General features: G+C 58.3%; 1 protein-coding gene across 2 annotated transcripts in view; it reads left to right on the top strand.

The window, feature by feature from the left end:
• COL27A1 (collagen type XXVII alpha 1 chain) overlaps positions 1-23019 on the top strand; it is a 98387-nt gene extending 75368 nt beyond the window's left edge. Inside the window, exons 19-69 of one of the 2 annotated variants that reach the window (XM_049832983.1) lie at positions 387-431; positions 820-873; positions 960-1004; positions 1371-1424; positions 1851-1895; positions 2152-2205; positions 2957-3001; positions 3640-3693; positions 4148-4255; positions 6003-6056; positions 6383-6436; positions 6630-6674; positions 7308-7361; positions 7614-7658; positions 8388-8441; positions 9175-9228; positions 9435-9488; positions 9715-9768; positions 10127-10180; positions 10347-10391; positions 10706-10750; positions 11110-11217; positions 11479-11532; positions 11849-11902; positions 12123-12176; positions 12476-12583; positions 13008-13061; positions 13372-13479; positions 13814-13867; positions 13993-14046; positions 14309-14362; positions 14787-14840; positions 15604-15711; positions 15926-15979; positions 16130-16183; positions 16477-16530; positions 17032-17085; positions 17287-17340; positions 17648-17701; positions 18384-18437; positions 19550-19603; positions 19683-19736; positions 19902-19955; positions 20074-20091; positions 20257-20310; positions 20505-20567; positions 20863-21028; positions 21327-21433; positions 21720-21800; positions 22070-22258; positions 22679-23019. In XM_049832983.1, the coding sequence (XP_049688940.1) occupies positions 387-431; positions 820-873; positions 960-1004; positions 1371-1424; positions 1851-1895; positions 2152-2205; positions 2957-3001; positions 3640-3693; positions 4148-4255; positions 6003-6056; positions 6383-6436; positions 6630-6674; positions 7308-7361; positions 7614-7658; positions 8388-8441; positions 9175-9228; positions 9435-9488; positions 9715-9768; positions 10127-10180; positions 10347-10391; positions 10706-10750; positions 11110-11217; positions 11479-11532; positions 11849-11902; positions 12123-12176; positions 12476-12583; positions 13008-13061; positions 13372-13479; positions 13814-13867; positions 13993-14046; positions 14309-14362; positions 14787-14840; positions 15604-15711; positions 15926-15979; positions 16130-16183; positions 16477-16530; positions 17032-17085; positions 17287-17340; positions 17648-17701; positions 18384-18437; positions 19550-19603; positions 19683-19736; positions 19902-19955; positions 20074-20091; positions 20257-20310; positions 20505-20567; positions 20863-21028; positions 21327-21433; positions 21720-21800; positions 22070-22258; positions 22679-22828 (3348 nt within the window). In that variant the 3' untranslated portion in view covers positions 22829-23019. Of the gene's footprint in view, positions 1-386; positions 432-819; positions 874-959; positions 1005-1370; positions 1425-1850; positions 1896-2151; positions 2206-2956; positions 3002-3639; positions 3694-4147; positions 4256-6002; positions 6057-6382; positions 6437-6629; positions 6675-7307; positions 7362-7613; positions 7659-8387; positions 8442-9174; positions 9229-9434; positions 9489-9714; positions 9769-10126; positions 10181-10346; positions 10392-10705; positions 10751-11109; positions 11218-11478; positions 11533-11848; positions 11903-12122; positions 12177-12475; positions 12584-13007; positions 13062-13371; positions 13480-13813; positions 13868-13992; positions 14047-14308; positions 14363-14786; positions 14841-15603; positions 15712-15925; positions 15980-16129; positions 16184-16476; positions 16531-17031; positions 17086-17286; positions 17341-17647; positions 17702-18383; positions 18438-19166; positions 19214-19308; positions 19357-19549; positions 19604-19682; positions 19737-19901; positions 19956-20073; positions 20092-20256; positions 20311-20504; positions 20568-20862; positions 21029-21326; positions 21434-21719; positions 21801-22069; positions 22259-22678 lie in introns of those variants that run through there. The other variant, XM_049832984.1, reaches the window with a different exon arrangement.
• Positions 23020-23993: the final 974 nt, after the last annotated feature.

A 23993-nucleotide genomic window follows, 5' to 3' on the forward strand; every position in this document is an offset into this window, starting at 1 on the left:
ATTCTCCTGGCTGGTGATGAAGAGAAATGAGCCTTTGCAGAGCACATTGCATCGAGGTTTATTTTAGGTGACAGCACCTGGGTTTTTCCATGCTGCTCTCAGCACACTGATAGCTTAACTGCTGCCACATCTTTGGGAGGCATCCCACCCAGGGAAAGGTTTGCAGAGGATTTAAAAGGAAAATTGAAGTGGTTTGGTGGTGGTGCGTGGAAGCGTGCTCCAACACGAAGGGAGTGGGGGAGCCAGGGGCTGGCCAGGTAGCTCTTCAAAGAGACATCAAGTAGCTGATGCTTGAAGAAAAGGGGGAATTTGGGTTGTGAAGACTAAAAGGAGAGAATCAAAGCAAAACAGGCTAGAAAAATGGCATCTGTTCTCTTCTGCTCTAGGGAGAATGTGGCTCAGTGGGTCCCCCAGGCCCTGCCGGCCCTATGGTAAGTTGCAGCTTTTCGGTTCAAACCGCTGCTAAAATGCAGGCGGTGGCTGGGCTGGGGGAGCTGCTGCCGTCTGGCTTGCAGCAAGAGCAGAGCAGGACCACCACGGGCAGGCTGGGACATGCCATGATGTCCTGCCTAGTTTCATCCCTTTTGCTGATTTACACCTGAAAAGGATGTGTCTGCTTACAATGCAGCCTCCTGGTAGCGGCGAAAAAAATGCAAAAGGCCAAGTGGTGTTAAAACTCATGCACACCAGTAAAGCCCTCCCCAGGATCTCCACTAGCCCAGGGCTGCCTCTGCTGCCATGGGAGATGCCAGGGGGACGTCGTCCCATCTCCTGCCTGGTGCATGTGGCCGTAGGGCTGAGCACACTCTCACATTGCAGGGAGAGCCAGGCCAGCCGGGATCTGTCGGATGCCAAGGCGTCAACGGCTCTCAGGTGGGTCTGCCCCGCTTCCCCTCCTTTGCTATTTGGGATTTTCTGGCCACTGCACTCACCCTGTCCCTTCCCTGCTCTCTCCCCAGGGAGAAATGGGCCCTCCTGGCTTGCCCGGGCCCCGGGGCCCCAAGGTACGTTGGTAGGCACCTGCACCGGGGGATGAGCAAACCTCGTGGTCATGGGGTGTCTTGGGAGACTCGGGGAGGGTGCCGGGAGGGGAGGGTGTCCCGAGGGTCACCCAGCCCAGAGGGGTCTCCTGCAGCTGGGCTGTGATCTCAACCCACCCCAAAGTCTGCAAAGAGGCTGAGACGGGGGTGGGAATCCTTTCTGTGTGCCTTGCAGTGGCAGGGGGGGTCCCATCGCACTGGCCAGCTGGGAGCCCTGGAGCTCCTCAGCAGTGCTGTATTTCCCAGGAGAGGTTTTGCACTGCAGGCTTTGCACGATGTGTGCAGGGATTTGATTCTAACAGCAGCTCCTCATCCCCCGCTGCTTTGCAGGGACCGCAGGGCTTGCAGGGGAGACGCGGCCCCCCTGGCCCCAGGGGCACGCAGGTAAGCGGGTGCCGTCCTGGCTCGGAGCCCACCATGTCTCCAAGGTGTGGGTGTCCCCCCCCTCCATGCGCTTGCTGAGCGAGGAAGGAACTGCTGGGACTTGTCCCCCACGTGCTTTGCAAATGGTTGCGATGTCCTTGACCCTGCGGGTCTTTATGGCCACCCAGGAGCTGGTGGGTGGGAAGGGCCGTGTCCCGTGGGCAGGCTGCTGGCTGCAGCCCCTGCTCTGGGCAGGACGTGCAGGTGGGGGGGGGGGGGGGGGGCAAAGGGAAGGGTGAGCTGATGGGGACACAGTCCCTGGGATGTGACAGGCAGCTCCTGGGGGACTGGGCAGGGTTCCTATGGGCTGGGGTCTCACCCGCAGAGCAGGACAGTGAGCAGCATCCCTCTCCTCCCAAACCTCCTCCCACCTTTGCTTTTCCCCAGGGTCCAGCTGGGATGGAGGGATCTGCTGGTCCCAAAGGAGACACCGTAAGAGCTTCTTGCTGGCTCGCTTTGACCTTGGTGGGGATGAAGCCCAGGCTTGAGGGCTTTCCCTGGAGGGACCTGAGAGGTGGGGTGACGAGTCCCTGCCCCTGCTTTCGGAGGGGAGAGGTGGGGGAAGTGCTTGCAGCAGACTTCACAAATGAAGCCTGGAGGTCCCTGGCAGCCCCGGGGAGGGGACACGGTGGGGCTGGGTGGTCTCTGCCCAGTGTGGCACGAACCGATGCCAGCACTCCTCTTGCAGGGTGCAGACGGTGTCCCCGGGCTGAGGGGACTGCCAGGACAGGAGGGTCCTGGGGTAAGTCCATGGGAGTGGGTGGCTGAGTGCGAGGTTCTCTCATCCTTCCCCTCACAGCCCCCCCAAAGCACTGCAGGGGAATGCCCTGCTCCCCCCTGCCACCCCCAGCTTCCCGCGGGGTTTGTGGCACAAGGGCTGGTGGGGATGATGGCCACGTCCCTATGGCCATGCTTACCATCTCCAAACTCCAAAGCTCCTCTGACTCTGCTGCTTGCAGGGACCTTGATTTTATATTTTTTTTTATCAGCAGAGATGCCCCAACCCTGCCAATCCCTTCCCTGGTGCACAACTAGGTGCACCCCTTTTCCCAAGGGGTTTGGGTGCTGAGCTGCCCTTTCCAAAGGGTAAGGAGGCCGGGGCAGCCTCGCCTTCCTCCTGCCTGACCCACAGTGTCCCACCTGAGCACAGCCCTTGGTGCATTTGCTTCTCCTGCTGAAACCCTGACATGCAGAGCTGAAAACTGGTGCTTGCAAAAGGGTTGAGGGATGCAGGGTGGGATGTGGGTGGTGCATTTTGGAAGCTAAGAAGCCTTGGGAGGGCTTAGGCATCCCCTGGTCCCTGCTGGGGAGCAGATCCCACCATGGCATCATCATCAGCAACTCTGTAGAGCTAAACTGGTGTCTGCCATTTATCAGCATCTTCCCGTCCCTGTAGTGTGGGAGGGTCATCAGCCTCCATGAGTGCATGTGATATTTTCCTTTGTGGTTTTTTTGTGTTTTTTTTAACTTGCATTTTGTCTCTCTCTCTGAAGGGGTTTATTGGCCTGCCAGGTTCAAAAGGCACCCAAGGAGAGTGGGTGAGTGACAGCACCCATGCCATCCCTGCTTGGGGTGCAGGAGAGTCATGTTAGAGCAGCCCAAAGCACCAGCTTTATGTTCTTTGCCTGTGTTTGAACTTGACATTTGAATAGGTGGCAACTGCAGTTGTTTGGGAAGGCAGAGCTGCACTTGGGCTCACCTTGCTGTAATAAGAGGAGCTTTCAGACACGGCAGCGTGACCTAAGATATCATCTGCTTTGGGGAGGCACAAGGGAAATGGGAATGCTTTAGCCTGTGTTAAGGAACACAGTAATGAGGACAAGGTGCCGGTTATCATTGTGCTGCTCTCAGGACAGTGCAGCTGGGGTGCCACCACTGGCTGCTGCAGGCACCCTACCTGCCAGGGAGCTGGGGCTGGGATTGGCACGGGGTGCTGGGGGCACTAATGGTTTGGTGGTGGATGAACCCAGATGCTCTGGAGCCCCCTTGCCATGAGGAGCAGATCCAGCATGTACCTGCTCCCAGCTCCAAAAGGCCCACTGGGAGGAAAGCCCTAATCAAAATTGGGCAAAACTAACTTTCTTTGATGCCAAAATCAGATCATAGCATGCTTTGATTGTAGAGTGGCATAACTCTGTTTTTCTGAGCGTACCCTCCACCTCTGCTGCTCTTGCAGGGCTGTCGAGGTCCAGATGGAGCCAAGGGAGACCTGGGAACCAAAGGAGACAAGGTACCATGTACCCTGGCTTGCGGGAAGATTCACTGAGCTCCTTCCTCTTCTGTTGTTCAAATGTGCTATTTTCCAGCTGGTAGATGGGTGGTGTGGATGTCCAGGGACCCAGGAGCATTTGCTTTCAGGGACTGTGACAGCTGGGCAGCTCGGGCTGTGCTTGATCCCACCATGCTGCCAGCCCTGATCCACCCTTCCCTGCTCCATCTTGCTTTGGCTGTTTAAAAATGTTATATCGCTCCATTGTTGGTGCCCCAGGGGTGCTCTCAGAGAGGGGGTCGTGGGGTGTTCACCCAGAGTGGCCCCATGCCAAAGGCTGGGTGTGCAGAGAGCCGGGGCAGCAAGCAATGGGCTCTCCAGGGGGTTCTTGCCTGTGGGTTGGTAAGCCCCAGGCACTGGCTGTCCCTCCTGTTGGCAAGCCCTGCTGTGACGTGCTGCATCTTATTCCTCCAAGGGTCCACGTGGAGCACAAGGAGCAAAAGGGCCCCCAGGGACTCGAGGCCAGGTCGGCTTGCAGGGCTTTCCCGGCCCCCGAGGAGCAGCAGGGCCCCGAGGACCAGATGTAAGTGCCGCTGCTGGTCCAGGGTGTCGTGTGGTGGGATACCTGTGCGCCCAGTGTTATGCCATGAGGTGGGTGGTGTGGGGAAGGGACGGCCCTGAGGGATGCAGGCAGTGTGGGCAGTGCTGTCTTGCCCCGGCCCTGCCCAGGGTGATCACGCATGCCTGCTCCTGAGCCCGGGCGATGGGCGGCATGCCTTGGTGCCTGCCCAAGAGCCATGCGTTGCAGTGTCGCTGGCGCAGGCACCGCAGATTTCCAGGTTCCCTCTCTCCCACTGCCTAATCCCAGCTCCCCTCCAGCATCCCAGGCATCTCTGCCACCCTGTGCTGCCTCTTCCTCCTCCTGCGGGCTGAAGGCACCGGGCTGTCCCCAGCCAAAAGCCCACCTGGCAGCAGTACTGGTATTTCCTCGCTCCTTGGGGCGGTGGGAACTGGTGCGGGCTCAGGGAGCCCTCTAACGGCATCTCCCTCTGCGCTGCTCGGGCTCCGCTGGCCCCTGCTCGGCTGTGGGGAGCTTTGCTCAAAGCCCCCATCCGCGGGGTCACAGGTGCCCCCAGCACCGCAGCACTTGGCACCCACAGAGCTTTGACTCAGCTGCTGCAAACCCCTCCGGCTGTGGCCCCATCAATGACCCAAAATCAGCTGGTGGGTTCAGCGATGCGAGGAGAGAGCGGGTTTAGGCAGGGGGTTTCCAGCAGGTCCGAGGGGAGCCCTCTCCAGCTGCCTCTGCCCAAGCATCTTTGCAGGGTTTCTGCTGAGGTCAGCACCCTTCGCAGGTATTTTGAGAGCACCGGGCTCACAGATCACTCTCTTGAACGGGGCTCTCTGACTCCTGGAGCCTGTGCTGGCAGCTCCAGAGGGCTGCGGTTGCCCAGCCAGCTGCCCTGCTTCTCACCCGCTACGCTGCCCGGCCCCGACCCTCGCCAGCTCCCAAGAGCCGAGCACAGCAGCGCTGAAGGAGCCGCAGAAACAAGGCACAATTTTTAAAGGGCTTTTTCCTGCAGTGTGTGATCTGAGCGAGCTGTCAGGATGGACGAACCCAGCTGCAGATCGATATTTCAACCTGGGAACCGAAGCCAGGCTGGCTGCTTATCTCTAGTGGTTTCCAGCTTCTCGGGAGACGGGATTATATTTTCCCACCGACCTTTCTGCTCTGCAGCATCCCCCTGAGTGTGATGCCCTCCCCCTCGGAGGGCTTTTGGGATGCCTGCCTGGATTTGCTCTCACATTTGCTTTTCAGGATGAGAAACGCATCCTCCCACCTCTCCAAGAGATGGAGACGCAGAACGACTCATCTCGCTGCCAGGCGGTGCCTTTTCCACCCAGCCAAGCAGTGCTGCCGTCACACGCATCGGTCTGGAGCAGGGGTCCAGGCTGTGCCTGCCCTGCTGGGGCTGTAACTGAGCAGGCAGGAGCCTCGGCACATCAGTCCTTTGAATTGCCTTTAATTTGATCAGCAGGACACAGAAATATTCAACTGTGCTGTTTTGGGCCAACACCGAACCCGTCGAGCTTTTATTTTTCTGGCCAATTTTATAATCCTGGGGGATGGGGAAAGTCTCCATCCTCACCCCGAAGTTCGACTGGTGCCCCAGGTCACATTGCCATTTAATGAACATCACCTCCGGCCATGGTCCCTGTGTTTCTCCCCTACTCGAGGCAGGGGGATGGTGGCTGCCGCAGCTGGGGGAGCAGGCAGAGGATCAGAGGCTGCATTTGCCCTGACCGACTCCTCTCCTCTCTCCTGGCAGGGGGAAGAAGGCCAGATCGGCCCAGCAGGGCTGAACAGCAGCGAGGGACCCAAGGTCAGCACCAGCATTTTCTGCTGCGGCCCCTGGTTTCCTACGGGCTGCCCTCATCCTCGTGTGGAGGGCAGGGATGCGGCCACCCTGAGGTCCAGCACGTGTCCCAGCACCCAAGGGACAGCATCGCAATGCCCCCCTGGGGAGGGTCCCCAGCCTCTTGGCCCCCCTCCCCGTCCATGGCATCCCTGCACCCCTTATGGCCGTGCGCTGACCTGCCAACATGGCAGTGGCTGGATGAGTCCCCTCAGTGCTCGCCAGGATGGAGGGGCTGGGGAGACCCGCAGGGTTGCCTAAAATGACTCTGTTTCCCTTTGTGTGAATTTTAGGGAGGCCGAGGACCTGATGGCCTGAAGGGAACCCCAGGACCACGGGGAGCCCGGGTAACTAATGGGGTGCTGGTACTTGTAGCATCTTTGGCCGTGGGAGATTGAAACAACCCTGGAGCCCCCTCGCTGGGTGGCTTTGGATGTGCTGGGGCTAAGCCGTGGCATCTTCAAGCACCAGCTTTGCCTCCAAATCTGCCACTTTATTTCTGGCAGAAGGATGCTTTTCTTAATGCTTGCTCTTTTCCAGGGCCGCGTGGGTCAGCGTGGGCTGGTCGGAGTCCCTGGGCTGCCTGTAAGTAGCAGATGACCTGTGTCCCTGTGCTGGTGCATGGTACCGTCAGCACTGGGATGGGGAAGCCAGCTCTTGGGGGGCAGCATCCCGGGATGCAGCCAGATCGGAGGGTTAGGCTCTGCTTGGGAATTTGCACAGGATAAGTTGGGGACGAGCAGCTCAGGATTTTGCACGTTGCGTGAAGTGTTTTGACAAACCACCTGCCCAACATGACAACTTCCTTCTTAATCCTGAGCATAGAAAATTCAGGAAATAACAACTTTTTAAGAAAACTCTGTTATTCAGAGTCGTGTTTGGTGAAGGAGCCAAGAATAAATAGCTGAGGAAGAGGGGGAAAAAACACGGTCGAGGTGTTCACGGTGGGAACGGGTTTCCTCCCACAGTCATGTTATTTCCCAGCAATTGCATCCAAAGGTGGGATGGAGCAGGGAGGAGCTGCAGGAGCTGTGCAGGGATGAGCTGCGCACTAACAAACCCATGGCTCGATACAGACCAAACGAGCACCCTGGGGACCGTGTCACCGCTGATTTGCCACCTTTTATTACTGGAGGGAGGCTCTGGGGCTGGATGAGCCCTTGATGGGGGCACCCTGCCACTAGGTTCTGCTTTCCTGAGATGAGACTCTCCTTCCAGGGCTCACGGGGCATCCCGGGAGCAGAAGGCGCAGAAGGAAAGCCTGGTACACAGGTTCCCATCCTACACTCTGTACTTGACTGCGGGTGAGGGCTGGGGTGGTGGGTTGTATCGAGAAGGGGAGCTGAGCCCCATGGAGGGGGGGACTTCCCAACCTCACCACCCCCACGGCCATGTGGGTCAAGACCTTGACACCATATTGGGCCTTGCCATGATGTGCATCAGCTGGCTCTGGGCTGGCATGGTGGGACTGGGAGAGGCTGCCTCTGCCTCCCTATCCTCATCATCACCTGCCTTGTCCTGCAGGGTTCCCCAGGGACCATGGGCAGTCCAGGCAGGAGGGGACCACCGGTGAGTAGAGCTGCACAGCTGTCCAATTTCTGTCTTTCTTCCCCTCTGCTTGGCTCTCTACCCTTGGGGATGTGCCTCAAAAGCATGTCCATGGGATGGGGCATAGGCGGTGGGTGGCCCTGATGGAGCGAGACCAGCCAGAGGGTGCTCCTCTGGGTGCAGCTGCAGGCAGGGATCTGCTGAGAATCATGCTGAAGGGTGAAGGACAGGGAATGGGGCAGTGCATTTAAGAACTGGCTATTGCAAAATGATTTCTCATCCCTGGCACTGCTATCCAAAACAGGTCCAGCAGCAAGTCCTGGCCTGGCGGTAAGCTTTCCCTTCTGCAGGATTTCTAATATTTGTTTATCTTTGCTCTGAAATGCAAAAGAAAAAAAAAATCTGGCACTTCCCTCAAAACAAAATATGAAATATATTCTGCTCTGGGTCAAAGAGACGCACCTCTGAATTTACTGTTAGCATTGCACAGCACTGTGTAGATGCAGTGTGGGTGTTGTATGCGTGTACACACACAGCTGCAGTGCTTCAACAACGAGATACCAAAGAGCTGGTTTGAAGTGGAAAGCACCAGCGCTACCTTCAGCAGGCTGAGCCATTCGTCTGCGCCTGGCCCCAGGCGCTGCACTCTGGTTTGGGTTGGTCTCAGACTACGCACTGCCAGGGGAGAGCCTCTCCATGCCTCCTACTTCTGCCTCCCCTCCATCGCTCATCTTCTGCCCTTTTCTTCAGGGTTTTGCTGGCTTGCAGGGGGGCCGCGGGCACGCAGGACCTCCTGGATCGATAGTAAGGAAACAAGAAAAATGTTCCTTCTGCGTGAACTCTGCATTTTCTTAGGCGGGAAGTCAGCAGGGCTGGCCCCACTGGTGGGGGATATGTGAGTTTCCCACCTTGGGAACTGGCAGAGGATCAGGGCGTCTGAGGACCTGATCTTAACTTATTGTTAAAAAGCCATTAAAAAAGCCTCAGTGGCAGAAATAGCTGGGGCTAGGGAAGAGCAGAATAATTTTCCCAAGGAATCGGCCTGCCCAAGGGACTTTGCAGCTTCCCTGACCCTAGTGGGGTCTCTGTGGGGACCCTTCACACCTGGGTGGCTGAAGAGAGTGTGGTCCTGGGTCCTGGGAGGAGATCAAAGTGTTTGCTCAACCCCAGGTGGAAATGGGTGGTACAGGTTCAGAGAGGACAGTCCCATGTCCTTCCCTACTGGGATGGAGACCCAGAGCAGCTCCTGCAGCTGGAAGAGCTCCTCCCTGAGAACCTGCTCGCGGCTGGGCTTGGTGATGACCCCGAGAGCAAGTATCGTCACCTTCCCCAGTGACAGCCCTGCCAGAGAGCCAGCCTTGGGGTGCTGGTGTGCAGGAGCCACCGGGATGGGCCACAGTGGCAGAGTTTGTCCCCAGCAACCCAGTTTGGACCAGGTGATGCCTGTCCATAAGCACACAGGCAGCAGCAGTGGCTCGGAAGGGCTTGTCTCATCTCAGCCTTTTGACTGACACCTCATCCCCAAATATTTCCAAAGGGGTCTCTGGGAAAACCTGGACCTGACGGAGACCCGGGTTCCCTGGGCCCAAAGGTGAGAGTTGGGGCTTGGGGGGGCCATAAGCATGCCAGGGGGGCTGGTTGGAGCAGTGGTGGTGGTAAACAACCCTGAGAGGCTCTTGGCTGCCATGGGGAGACCTGGGGGATCCCGTGGTTTCAGATGTGGACACAAAGGATGGGAAGATGCCTGCCCGCATCCCAGGAGCAGAGGTTTGTTAATGCCCTCGTCTTGCCTGGCAGGGGCTGCCTGGGAAGCCTGGCTCGGAGGGGCCGCAAGGACCTGTTGGCACCTATGTAAGTGATAGACCTGCCTGCGGAGGGGGGTACGGTGCTGCCTGCCCGTAGGCAGCGGCTATCCCAGCTGCCTCCAGCCAGGCACTCAGAGTCCTGCCAGGGCTCCTGTGGTGCCCAGGGTCCTGCCTCTCCTTGGGCAAGAGCTCAGCTTCAGCAGCTGCCTTCTCCCAAAACCCCGGAGCTGTTGGGCAGCCCCAGCTGCCTCCTAACGCTGTGCTCTCCCCAGGGCTACCCAGGACCTGCCGGTGACCGCGGGAGGCCGGGGCGCAGGGGAGACAAGGTAGGGCTGGGAAATCTGGCACAGCAGTTAAGGGATGCGCTGGGGTGGGAAATCCAGGCTTTGGAAACGTTTTTGGGTTGGGCTGTTGAAGCCAGTGGATGGGTTTGGGTGGTGTCTGCGAACGGTCTCCATCAGCCATGCCAGGGAGGTTGCAGGGCTGGCAGGAGGAGAACGGCTAGAGCTGGCTCTCACATTGGGCAAACTGATGGTTCTCCAGCATTTCATCTGCCCAAACTCCTGTGGCTTGTGAGATGCCAGGCAGCTGTTGTTTTGGGGTTTGGGGGCTTTTTTTCCCCCTTTAAGAGGTTATTGCATTAAAACATACAGAGGAAAGGAAATATTTCTTGCCTCCTAACAGGGAGAAATGGGAGCCCAAGGCCCACCGGGATTTCCAGGAAAAGCTGGTCCCAAGGTGAGTGCAGCTCCAGCCCCACTGGAGAAGCACTGAGCAAGTCACCTTTGCTGGGCTGGGTATGGGAAAATGGGAAATCTTTGCCATTGGCATCAAGGGGCTAAACTGGGGAGAGGAGAGCAGTGAGGGCTGCAGCGTGGGGCTCTGATGGTGCTCTCCCCCCCAGGCCCTGCCAGGTCCCCCTGGTCCACGAGGTGCTCCCGGCTCCCAGGTAGGGCTCACCGTGCTCCCCGTGTGCCTGGCTTGCTCTGCTCCCTCTGCTGTGCTCCCCTGCAGATATGCAATACTCCGCAATATATACCATGTGCTATCTACAGCGTTAGCAGCATGGATCCTGGACCCTTTTGCGTGAGCAGGCAGGACCCTGGTCCTGTTTGTTGGTGGCTTGGTTTTGTCCTGATGATGTATGGACACCGTTGAGGTGGCCCACGCTCACAGCGACTGTCCAAGCAAAGCCTCACCCTGCTTGGGGTCCGCTGTGTCTTCTTTCCATGACCACGCTGCTGAGTATCCTTCTTGTTTCAGGGCAGAGTGGGAGACCCAGGTCCTCGAGGGCTTCCAGGGCTGCCTGTAAGTGGGAGAACTGCAGCCTACAGAGATTGCTCTGTAGGCTGAAGCTGGGTGATGTCCGATGGGATGAAAGATAGGTGCCCACTCTGGAGGCAGCTTTGTCCCCTGGCTCGCTATGGGGCAGAGAATGACCCAAACCCTGCATGGGTGGCTGGGTGGTGACAAGTTGGGTACGGAGTGCAGTGCCCTCCTGCACCTGCAGTGTTGAGGCACCGGTACCCACCAGGTGCAGGTGGTAGCTTGCAGACCCTGTGGTGGCCCAACAGCTTCAGGCACAGGGCTTCCACTGGCATTGCCGTCCCTGGAGCTGCACCCTGCACTACGTTTTGGGATGCCTAAGTGGCCTTTTGGCCTTGCAGGGCATTCCCGGCACGCGAGGGCTGGACGGCATCCCTGGGAAGCCTGGGTCGGCAGGAGAAAGAGGGGCTCCTGGAGCGGCTGGTGCTGCTGGCCCAGCAGGGTACCCGGTGAGTGCAGATGCCCAACACAGCCAGCAGGACAGGGTGCAACAATTTTCCTGGTGCAACACTTTTGGGGATCTCCCTAAAGCACCTGCAAGAAGGGAAGGAAAAGAGAAGCTGGTGCAAGGGGCTTGAGAAGCTGGTGCATGGCTTCTCTGCCCGTGGGGATGTGGCATGCAGGGGCATCCCAGACCCCCACTCAGGAGCTGCAAAGGCCTCCTGAGTTAAGGCAAAGCATTGCTGCTGATAAGGGTTGTTTGTTTTCAGGGCCGGGAAGGTCCAAACGGACCTGAAGGGCCTTCAGGGATGAGAGGAGAGAAGGTAAGGACAGAGAAAGTGATTTCGTTCCCCTTGCCAGCACCGTGAGTCAGGCGCTGCCCAGGCAGGTAGAGCCTTGGGCTCGCTCCGCTTGCCCAAAGTGGGGTTTCCTCCCCAGGGCTGTAGGGACAAGGACTCCTCCCAATTTGGCCACTGGCTTTGGCCAGTGGCATAGGGATTTATGTGTCTGGTACGAGATGGGAGAAGAGCCTTGCAAGCCCTCCTGCAAACGCTGGGTGTCCGGGGCAGTGGGGTCTGCGGGGGACCTGCATGGAGGACCACCACGGCTGCCTGTCCTAATGTCTGTGTCCTCTGGCAGGGTGATGTGGGTGATCCCGGGGAAGCTGGCATCAGCGGGCTGGATGGTGAGCAGGTATGTCAGCTGGGGAACCCTGTCCTTCCCTCGGTTGGGGCTGCTCCAGCCTGCCTCTTCCCACGTGCCTTCTCCAGGAATGGGAAATGAAGGGAGGAAGTTGCTGATCCTCAACTAAACCAGAAGGTTTAAGCTGTGTCTGCATTAGCTTAGCCAAAGGCTTTGTGCAACGTGGGGTAAATGAGCTGTACTAGGACTGGGCTATGTGTTTTCTCCCCAGGGACCACCGGGACCACCGGGAGCAGAGGGTCAGCTGGGGCCTAAAGGCGAGCAGGTCAGTTCCTGCTGGGTGCTGGGGGCGATACCGCTGGCAGCACTGGGTTTGCCTGCTGCTGTAGGGCCAGGCGGGCACCTAAATCCACCTGGGGCTTTTTTAAATCATCCCCCAGCACGCTCATGTCTGGGGGATTCATGTTGCTGGGCATGGTTGGGGGGTTCAGGTCCCCTCAAAGCTTGGGTACCTGCTACAAGGAAAACTAGGGTGGCTGTATGGTGAGAAATGATGGAGGGCAGAGCCAGGGTCAGCTGGAAAAGACACCCAAGAATAATCCTGGTTGTCTTCATCCTGTCCAGGGAGAGGCAGGAACCTGCGGAGCTCCGGGCATCAGAGGGGATCCTGGGGAGCCAGGGGACGATGGGCCAGAGGGACTGCTGGGGAGGCCCGGGGAGCAAGGAAAGGAGGTACGTGCGCTGGCTGACACCACGGCGGTCACTGCTGCCCACCGGCATCCTCTGCCAAGGGATGGGGACAAGATGGGGATGGGAAAGGTGTGCTGCCCGGTGCACTGGCTCTGGACCACAGACAGGCTGAGGTGCCCCTGGGGAAGGAGGGGGCTGATGCTTTGGCGTCCCCTTGCTGGGCGAGGTGCTGTTTGGCTGTGCTCAGCATTTTGTCCTCGCTTGCTTTTGGGCTAGCATGGGTCACAGCTGGGGGTAACCTCCCAGCACAGGCGAAGCTGCAGAGCCATCTCTTACCCAGCACCAAAATCCCAGCCAGAGGAGGGTGGAGAAGCCTGTGGAAGTCAGAGCTCAGCTTTTAACCCACCCGAGGATGGGGCTGGGGAGCAGCCACTGCACCTGATGCCAGTATTTCCCCTTTGGGCAGGGTGATGCTGGTGATGCTGGAGACCCAGGCGAGCCAGGATTGCAGGGACAGAAGGTGAGGAGTGCCTCTAACTTTGTCCCTCCTTGCAGCACCTCAGGAACACCCATAGCCTGCTCAGCCTCTGCTGCTCCATTTACCGTGGTGAGGGCAGAAGCAGGACAGGGGTGTCCCCATGGCTGAGGACCACTGGAGATGCAGGGGTCAGACCTGGCATCAGCACCCTTCCTGGGGACCCTAGGGTGAACTTCTGTCCGCAGCACCCAGAGAGAGGGTGAAACACATCGTCTCCGTGCAGAAGCTCATTTAATTGCTATTGCTTTTTCTTATTCTTTGTGGTGACACCTGTGTCTCCATCTCTGAGCAGGGTGACGCTGGCCCCAGGGGCCTTCCTGGAGCGCCTGGCCCGGGAGCTGCTACAGGAGAAATTGGAGAAAAAGGCCATAAAGGAGAGAAGGGCCAAGAAGGTTTGCTGGCAAGTACAGAGAGGGGCTGCCTCAGCCCACCAGGCTCCCAGCATCCCCCCAGGCTGGCAGTTGGGTGCTGGGTGCCGAAGAGGGGGCTCACCACCCCCTGCAGGAAACCTTGGGCTCCAGGAGCTGCTGAAAATACTAGAAATTGGCAAATCCCCATAATTGGAGAGTTTTATGTCTCATGGGCATGACTACAAAATTGGGTCTTGTTTAGCACAAAAGGACAGTTTGGACTGGCAGTGCAGTCTGGGTTAATGGTGCCTGTGGCCAAACTCCAGCCTCCTGTCCCCTGGCCAGGCTGGGACCCTGCTGAGCACGTCTCCCTTTGTGTCCCAGGGTCAGGTTGGTGTCACTGGAGCTGCGGGACCTGCTGGAGCCAGAGGACGGTTTGTAAGTCAGATCATGTCCCTCCTCCCATTTTGGCTGATCACGGACCTGGCGGGGGGATGTGTGTGTGACTGGGAGTACTGGGCAGGGTTGAATCAATGGGGCTCCTTTGCTTGTGCCCTGAACAGGGTGGGACGGGTCTCCGAGGTCCTCCTGGGCTCGATGGTCCTGAGGGAGTGAAGGTATGGTGGAGTGATGGCTCCAACCTTTCATTTCTGTGTGAAATGCCCTTTTCTGGTCTTTTCCCAAGCTCTGCTTTCCGCCTCTGGCTGATGGGGGATGGCGTGGTGTTGGCTGTGGTGGAGGAGCTGGGTCAGACCTGGGCAGGCTGGTGACCTGGGGGACCTGCCATGAGAGACTCCCTGCCTTATTGCCTGAGATCCAAAGTCAACAAGGCAAGGAAGGGGTTTTCTGGGGACAGAGCTGTTTCACCTTCTTCCCCAGGGAGATCCAGGGCCACGAGGCATGGACGGACCCACTGGTGCTGCTGGATTAGAGGTACTGATGCCTGGGATCTTGTATTGCCGGGAGCTGCCAAAGGCTTCCCCAGTGCTTCACCGTTTCCAGTACAAACCAAAGCCAAAGGATTTATTGCCCCTTAACTGCCCAGGCCAGGGGGCTCAGGAGTGAGGAGGGGTTTTTAACACCTCACATCTTGGCACTGACTCCCAGGAGGTACTTACATGCCCCCACCCCAAAGAGCAGACCATTTCAGTCTGGCACCCAGGAGTGCCTTGTAGAAGATCCGCTCCTGCTATCGCATCACATCTACTCCCTTGTGGTACCCGGGTGCTGCCTAGGCACATGCCTTGGTCGGCTGAACGTGGTACAAGGGAGAGGATGCTTAAAATACCTGCAGAGGGCCTGAGCACGAAGCACATGGTGATGACGGGCTTATTCTAAATCCCCAATGTCACCCCAGGGACTCGCTGGAGATGACGGAGTCAAGGGAGATCGTGGCAAGCCTGGTCCAGCGGTGAGTACCGGCCCTGCCCCTGCAAGACTTCCCTGGGAAAGAGGTTTGGTGGCATCTTAAGATGGAGCAGCAGAGCCTGGGGCTGGGGCTGTGTCTCACCCATGGGGTGGCCACAAAGCGAGCTCTGCCAGCCCGAGTGCCGAGCCGTGTCTCCTGGGTCCTGCCTGTGATGGCTTTGTAACTGAGTCATCATTTCCTTGGTTTCCCTAGAGCCAAAGCTCCATAAAGGCATTTTAATACAGCTATTAAAAATTGTGCAAAGGAGCCACAGCAGTTGTGCAATTAACACTCAGCTGTCAGAGTCTGCCTGAGGCAGGTCCGGGGCATTTATTTTCCCCTCCTCTGCTTTCACGGAGCAAGTCTGCAGGTGTCTGTAAGGTCAGAGTGCTTCAGGAACCACCCTGTGCTCCGGAGCACTGACGCTGCCCTGAGATGCATTTTGTGGTCATGGTCCTGACATGCACAGAGCCACAGATGTGTTACTGATGCCCTGCACTCAGCCGCAGGATAAAGTCCATTTGCATCCCAGTTTTCCCATGTTGCAGTCCCACTCTGCGCAGGCAAGACGTCCTTAACTCAGGCGATTGCCTTTGCTGGGAGAAGGCGGGATGCGGAATAAATTCCAGTTAGATGTGCAAAGCGGACAGTGAGAGCTGACGTTCGTTCGGTGTAGTTGAAGCCCCTCAAGGGACGGCTGCTCAGACCCTGCTCCAGATGCGGTTGGGCTGGGATGTAACCAGTGCCCCGTCTCTGTGCACTGCAGGGCGCAGCGGGTGCCCGGGGGCTGGTGGGTGCCCCTGGGCTCTGGGGCTACGCCGGGCACGAAGGAGCCAGAGGAGTGGCGGGCGCCAAGGGAGAGCCAGGCCGGCAGGTAACTCCTCTCTGCCATGGGGAAGGGGACAGGCAGGGGACATCCCTGCAGGGTGACTCTCCTCGGCACAGCTCTGGCACCAGAGGTCCCTGGGGGGGACAACCCCAGTCCAGACCCCAGGGCAAGGCAGCTGGCTTCGTACTCGCCCTCCTGCCTTCCCCCAAATAAGCTGGAGGCGATGCCAGCCTCATGTTTTGTCCCCAAATGAACTCAGGGTCCTCTCGGGCCACCGGGCGAAGCTGGAGCCATGGGGCTGAGCGGCACCGAGGTGAGTGGGTTCCTCTGCTGCCCCGCTTCTCTGTCTCTGGCTTTTCTCACAGCCCGGGTCTGCGCCGCTCTGACAGCCTGCCTGGGATTTGGGTGAATAACCCTGGAGCTCATTTTTCAGAGTTGGGTTGATTTTTGTTTTCCTTCCTAGGGCCTGGCAGGTGCAAAAGGGGAGCCAGGCAAGCCAGGAAAACCAGGGCAAACGGTGAGGAGTGGGATGGAGCCCCACTGGTTCTCCCTGGCACAGGCAGTGGGATGCTGGGATTTCCCAGCTGCAGTGAGGCCCCTCATGGGCAGCATCTCCTGCTCCTGCTGAAACACCCCCATGGCCCTGCTCTGCCCAGCCTGCTCCAGAGAGAGAGAAAAACCTCAAATGAAGACTTCAGCTTAGAGCCTCCTCCTGTGCACACTGTGGCAAGAGCAGGGAGGGAGGCCAGGAGGGGACATCTCTGGTGCAGCATCCTTACAGAGGGGTTTCCTTCTCCTTTGGGATTTTAGGGGTCTCCAGGACAAGCCGGTCCTAAAGGGCGGAAAGGTCACAAAGGAGAAAAGGTACCTCTGAAATCCTCCTCTGCAGATGGCACCTGAAGGTGACCAGCCACCAGGTGTGGGGTGGCCAAGCCTGAGCTGGTCAACCCCATTGTGGTCCATGGAGAGAAATCGGGGGGAATCGCCCCAGGGGGGACCTGTTTCTGTCTCCCTGCTGAAAAGGCAACCGCTCCTTGGTGCTTGGCAAACACAGAGCCCTTAGATGCCCTTGGGCTGCCTTGGCTGGTTTTTGGGTGAGGGGCTGGCAGGTGTCCCCAGCTCAGGCCCCCCGAGCCCCACAGGGCTGCCTCTATCCTGGCTCAGACCCCCCTGAGGGGGGACAGGGGACCTCCCCTTCACTGGCCAGCTCTGCACCATGGCCTTGGTGCCCATGCCCAGGGTCCCACAGTCCCTGGTGAGCTCTGTCCCCATCTCCATGCAGGCAGCAGCCCCTTTTCCCCAGTCCTGGTCTGGGATGTGGCTGGGCTGCTGGTGACCCACATCTCCCATCTCTTCTTCCCCCAGGGCGATGTGGGGCATGAAGGAGAAGAAGGGGTCCCCGGAGAAGCTGGCAGACGGGTAAATGGTAGCGTTTTCCCCATGGAGAGTGGTGGGAGGCATGGGGCTGCTGCTTGGAGCCCACGGAGCCCTTGCAGAGGGGCCCGGGGTTGCTGGGGGCTCAGCATCCCTGGGGGGGGCAGCGAGGGGGATGTGGGGCGGCTGGCTTAGTGCTTTTAACAGGGTTCAATCGCTCGTGAGTCTTTAATCTGTTGTTCCCAGGGCAAGCGAGGCAAGGTGGGCCACCGGCCCCCGAGAGGTCCCCGGGGACCCAAGGTAGGTTGGCTTTGCCCTGCTGGGGTGAGAGCTGCTTTGGCACCCTGGCAGCTCAGGGGCACTCCTGAGCCGGGGGGTGCTCCCACCTGCCCAAGCCCCCGGCTTAGAAAAGGATAAGCCAATATAGGGGTATCGCGTAGCTGAAGGGCTCTGTGTCCCCGTCCCTTCCAGCCCAAGGAGGGGGTCTCCTGCACTCCCAGCCCCTGCGGGCTGTTCTCCCTGCAAGAGGCACCGGGGCATCGCTCCTGCCTTGCTCTCGCACCGCACCGCTGGGCACACCAGCCAGTCTCTTGCTTTTGCATTTCAGGGCTACCCAGGTGATGAGGGGTTGGAAGGACCCCAGGGCCCCCAAGGACCCTACGTGAGTATTAGCTTGGAAGTTTTGGGGTGCCAGCTGCTCGCTGTTTGGCCCCAGCAGGTACCACTGTGCAACCCAGCTCTGCGGACAGCCAAAACAGGGACCCATTTAAAACAAGTGAAGTTTCTAGGTGTTTCATCCACCTCAACTTGCCTTCTCCTCCCAAATTAGCATCCCAGCAGTATGTGTGCAGTCAGGCAAATCACATAATTTCCAATATGTTGTTCTAGAGGCCAAATACTTCCCTTCCAGTTAAGTGTCTGATGCTTGGCAGTGCTGAGCGCTTGTAGAGGACTGTCCCCACGTTCCTAGAGAACTGCCGTGTCTGGAAGGACCAGCTGCGCTGCAGCAGCCAGCATTGGCCAAAAAAACCCTACTCAATTGGTTTTTTTAATTACTAGAAATTTTTTCTCTATTTAAAACAAAAATCCAGGCTTTGGGAACTTCACAAAAGCAAGCCGGGATGTTCTGCGACCTGAACTGCATTTATAATGGGGTTTGCTGAGGGATCCTCCTGAGAGCAAAATTCAAAGATATGATGAGAATATTCCTCAAAGTTTCTGAAACTGCCTGAAATTCTCAGAATCCTGGTGGCACTCGGCTGTGGCAAGGCTCTCCTTGCCAGGGAGCTGGCGGGAGCAGCTCAGCTGCAGAGTGATGTGGTACTGCGTTGTTTCTCTCTTAGGGCATCCCAGGGCTGAAGGGCATGAAAGGAGACCCCGGACCAAAAGGACACAAGGTAGGTGACATGCGCTGGGCACTTGAGCCCTGGGCACAGCAGGGACTCCAGGCACAGCTAGCATTTAATTTGCTGGATGCAATCACTTATTCCTCTCTTCTTGAACCCTGATCATTGCAGCATCCTTCTTTGGGAGGTTGACCACTGTGTCCCCAGGTGCTGGGAGATGGGATCTTTAGACTTTCTCCAAAACCAGGTCCTTTTCCAGGCTCCCCAGCCTCCTGGAGTTGCAAGCAGCAGCGTACAGTCTTTAAATCCCCTGCTTTCAGCATTGATGCTGACGCAGCATGAGCACGTACCTCGTCTGTGCCGTTACTGATGAGCTGATGGATCCAACCTTGGCCCGAGAAGCCAAGCACATCCTCACAGTCCCATCCATCAGCTGCAAGGCTATAAATAAGAGTGACAAGCAGTCCCTGGTGGCGGGTAGTTGCTCGCAGCCTTCAGGAAAATGAAACCCTGGTAATAAATAAAGCTTTAAATTTATTGCGAGCTAAATGAGCAATGGCAGAAGCTAAAGTCCAGGGTGTTCAGCAAGGCCAGAGCCTGGGAGATCAGGCGGAGGGGAGGCTGCGGGCAGCTGCTGTGCTGGGGTTTCTTCTGCTGCTCCACCAGATTTCAGCATGCAAGAAATTGTCTTTATTTTCTCAGCGTTTCCTGGGAACTTCTGAGGTTTTCTTGAATGATATTTTAGTGTGGGATAAAATACTTTCAGTTTTGCCTTTGCAGCTGACAGGAGGCAGACACTCCATCACGCCACCTCCTTCCCCAGCAATGTGCGTACAGTTAATTCTACCAAATCAAAAGGATGGGTGGGGGTTTTTTTCAGAATTTTGGCAGCCAGACATAACTGGGAATTTCCCATTTTCAGCCACTTGCTGGAGGCCAGGAGATGTTTGGCCTTGGGAAATGTCCCCACGTAGGTATCTCCTGCCAGGGTCAGGCAACAAGCAAAACCTCCGTTGCCTACCCGATGAAATACCACCGAGAGAGTAACTAGAGCAGGGTTCCTGACGCCCACCCTCCAGGACAGAGCCCTTCACCTGGGCTGGTGTCCCAGGGGGTTTCTACCCTTCTCTTTGCCACCAAAGTTCTCCCTGACTCTCTCCTAGGGTGAGAAGGGCAGCGTGGGTGACCTGGGCCAGCAAGGGGACGATGGCTTCAAGGTGTGTGAAGGGTTTTGCTCTTTTCCTCCCTCCCCTTGGTCCCTTGTCACCCTGTGTGACACCCTACCACATCTCCTAGGGAAAGCCAGGACCCCATGGTGTCCCTGGGAGGCCGGGACCCAAGGGACAGCAGGTAAGGGCAGGGTGGAGGGGGATGGCAGGAACCGAGATGAGTATTTGGGGTGAATTCCTCATTTTTCCATGCAAAATCCACCTGGGGAAGGGGCTGGGTTGTAGAAGGACAGAAGGCTGGGTTATGCCCTGTGCAGTGCCCTGACCTCCTCCGGTGTCTTTGCAGGGTGACGCTGGCCCCCCCGGCCCGCGGGGATACCCTGGCATACCCGGAACGCCGGTGAGTCCTTCGCCCTCCCGGCAGGTTTGGTGTTCGCTCCTGGCCCCGCGGGGGTTATGCTGGGATGGGGCTTCAGTCCTACCTACCTTCTTAACTGGGTCTTATCCTTCTCTCCCAGGGCTTGTCGGGACCCAAAGTAAGTAGGGGGGAGTGCCTGGAGCCAGGTTCAGCCCTGCTGCGGGGCACCCTCCCCTCTCCCCGGGATGCAGGGTCGCACCGTGGGGCACCCCGGGGTGCAGCTCAGCACAGCAGCATCTCGCCACCCTGCTTTTCTTCCCTCTTCTGCCTCGTCCTTCGGCAGGGGCTGAAAGGCTTCCCAGGGCTGCCAGGACCAAGGGGCACGCCGGGCCTGCCGGTAAGCAGAACTGCTAATGTCCCTCGTGCCAAAATTTGGGTCCCCCAAATTTGGCAGCGAGGTCCCACCGCGCCGTGCCGTGCCGTGCCATGCCATGGGGCCGGACGGCCGCTAGTGCCATCAGAGGAGCTGCAAGTGTGGCGGGACGCTCACGGGCAGTAGCCAGCGTCACCAGCATTGTCATTGTCACCCAGGGTCTCGTTGGCCCCCCTGGTCCCAGTGGACCCACGCTGATGCTGTCCAGGGAGGAGCTGCGGGTGAGTGCATGGGGGCAAGGGCTTCCCATCCCCACTTTGGTGGGTGCCACCCCAGGAGGGAAGGGACTGACAGCGATGCTGTCCCCTGTTCCACTGCTTCTGAGGTCCTCTGTGCACAAGGACCAAGGTCCTCGCACAAAGAGCAAGCAGATATGGTTAATCCCTCTCCCACCATGCTCGTCCTTGTCCTCTGCATGCTCCATCCCCTCCCTGAGCAGCTGATGATGCTCCTGGCCAAAATAAGACGGGGGACACTAAATGTCAGCTTGGTTATATCCCCCTCTTTTTCTTTTAGCACCTCATTTATCCCTCCAACCACCTGAATTACACAGCGGTCTGGGGTTTGCTAGACACCCTGAGCCAGGAGCTGCAAGCCCTCGTCGAGCATCCCAACGGCACCAAAACCAACCCAGCAGCCACCTGCAAGGAGCTGCTGCTGGCTCACCCCAGCCTGCCCGATGGTACTGGGGTGCACATGGGGTGCCCCCACGTTGGCCCTGGATCCAGCCAGCCCTCGCTGCTGGCCAGCGTGGGGGGACGGGCAGCAGTTTGCAATTAGGAGGGGATGAGGATTTGGGGGATAAGCTCAGCTGGGTTTCATGGGCATCCTTGGCGAAATGGGATGGCAGCCAGGCTGCATCCCAGGAGGATGGAGGTTGCAGCCAGGGATGTGCCATGAGCTGAGGTGGGATGGCACCACATGGGATCCTCCCTGTGCCAAAAAACGGGTGCCAGGAGCTCCCCTCTGCCTCCCTCCAGGGCAATACTACATTGACCCCAACCAGGGCAGCCCCCAGGATGCACTGGTGGCCTTCTGCAACTTCACAGCGGGGGGTGAGACCTGCATAGCCCCCGTCCACAACCAGGTATGGTGTGGCTTTCACGGGGCAGCTTCAGCCCTGTGTTACCCCTTGGGGCAGGTGAGGACGGGTTGGTGGGGCTGGAGAAGGACAGTGTGGCCGGTCCCTTGCCGTGGTGACCGCTGCCATCACAGGGAGCTGTTGGAACAGTTTGGGCTGAGGATCCTGGTCACCATGTGTGACCAGACTGCAGGGACAGGTCACGTGCATGGGTTGGTATAGCTGCCGCCTTGTCCTGGCAGTGCCACTGTCCCCTGCTGGGACAGCGTGTCATAGTCCCCGCTCCCTACAGGTCCCCATCAAGGCTTGGCTGAGTGCCTACACCTCCGAGGACACCTTTGAATGGTTCAGTGCCCTGCCTGGGGGCTTCCTGGTGAGTGCCCGGCCAGGACAGATGAGGGGACATGAAGCCCATCTCATGGGGTTGGGGGTCTCCTAGTGCCTGTCGCGCTGTGGTGGGGCAGTGCCCAGGCACAGGGTTCCCCTGGCTGTGCACGGTGGGATGCGGCACCTCCTTCTGCAAGAAAATCCAAACCAGTGCTTTAGCAGAGAGCTGAATCCTGCCTGGTTTTCAACTGGGGAGAGCACAGACCCCTCCAAGCAGCCCCCGCTACCCAGTTTTCTCTCTCGTTGCCCCCGCAGCTGGAGTACGCGGGGGCCAGCCCGGTGCAGCTCCGCTTCCTCCGCCTGCACAGCCGCCTGGCCACCCAGAAGATCTCCTACTCCTGCAGACCAGCCCCCGAGCAGGACCAGCCCCAGCCAGAGAAGGAAATCCGCTTCCTGGCTGACTCCCGGGAGCAGAGCTATGCAGCCAGCCTGCAAGGCTGCGTGGTAAGCCTAGCCATGGCCGGACCCTTTTCTAAGGTTGGAAAAGCCCCCTGACATTTGCAGAACCCCTTGGCACGTGTTTGCACCCCTAGGGTTTAGGATAGACCTGGTGGATGAGGCTTCACGCAGCGGAATGGGGATGGAGAGCATCCTCTCCCTGGGCCCAAGGAGCTTCCCCAGTCTTGGGGAGCGGGTGGGATGTGGCAGGGGACAGGGTGGGCTCCAGGGGACATGGGGGAGGCCACCTCCCCGGAGAAGTCATGCAGGGCTGGGGATGGAGACCTGGCCATGCCCTCAGGGCTGCTGGGTGCATCAAGGAGCAACTGGAGCAGCGAGGGGGACAGTGGGTGCTCCGAGAGGGTCCTTCAGGCCCACCAGCTGAGCGTTTCGGTGCCACTCAGCTGTCCCCGGTGTTTGTTTCAGCTGGACAATGAGTCTTCCATCACCGACACCATCTTCCAGTTCACCACAGAGGAGCTCTCCCTGCTGCCCCTGCGGGACCTGGCTGTCTTTCACAATGGTGACGCCTTGCACCAGTTTGGTTTCACAGTCGGACCAGTTTGCTTCAGCTGAAACCGGTGACACCCAAACCGAGCAGGCTGGTTCCCTCCCCACACAAGAACTGGGGACAAGGGCGGAGGCTGAGGGTGGCACGGAGCTCCCACCCGCTCCCCGGAGCTGCCAGTCCTCTTTTTGAGATACGTGTTTGTAGCTGCATTATGCCGTGGACTACACTTCCTTCTGGAGTAGAACAATATTGTTTACAAAAGTAATTTCTCTATAAATTATATATATTATATATATATATATATGAGAGGAGGTGCTAATTTAATGACTGACTGGGGAGGCTCGTATAATTATAACTACCAGGAACTGTCTGCTAAAGAAAAGAAAACAACAAGAAAAATCCTGCCAGCGTGGGAGAAGGGGAAGGAAAGGGGCTTTTCTTTGCCTCAGTCAAACGCACAAATGCTTGGAGCCTCATCCCCCTGGGACTGGGCTGAGAAGCAGCCCTGGAGAGCCCTGGCAGCCCCGGCGGGAGGTCCGTGCTGTGCTGCCTGCTCTCTGCAGGGCAAAGCGGCTGCAGGCTGCTGCCCTCAGCCGCTGCGAGCCCCAGCAGCTCCAGCCCAGGCAAGCATCAGGGACTGAGAAAGAGTGAAGAATGCAAAACCCCCAAGTCCTGGCTCCGTTTTGGGTCTGCAACTCACATTGGGGTCAGAGGGCCTTTAGTGGTGTGGAGCCAGGTGCTATAGCAAGACCATGCTACAAGGCACTGTTGCTCTGAGCAGGCAGGGGCAGGAATTGAAGCCGTTTGGCTCCCATGCTGCAGCACTGTTACTTATCACTTTATTTTTGTTGTTCCCAGCAGTGTTTCCCTTGCCTCTAACCGTCGTGCTATCACTGGGCTGCTTGGCCCCAGGCGGGTACGGGTGAGTCCTGAGGGCAGAGGGCTTTACGTGTAGCACCTAAGCCATAGCTGTATTAGCAGCACCCCCATTTCTCTGGTGCACAGCACAGAAAAACCCAGATCTCAGCTGGCTTTGTGCTGCACCCCTGGTTTTCTCAGCACCCTTCATCGTTCAGGCCCTAATGCAGAGCTCGCCCGCCTTACCCTGCAGCACGTGTGCCCAGGCTGCCCACGTCATGTCCAGATGCGGGTGGGCATTGATGCCAATGCCAGTGGAACAGTGCGGCAGCCGGGCCGGACCCTGCACCCAGGGGTCAAGGAGAGCAGCGG

Source organism: Accipiter gentilis, chromosome 29, assembly GCF_929443795.1.
Source record: "Accipiter gentilis chromosome 29, bAccGen1.1, whole genome shotgun sequence".
In the NCBI taxonomy this organism is placed as follows: Eukaryota; Metazoa; Chordata; class Aves; order Accipitriformes; family Accipitridae; genus Astur; species Astur gentilis.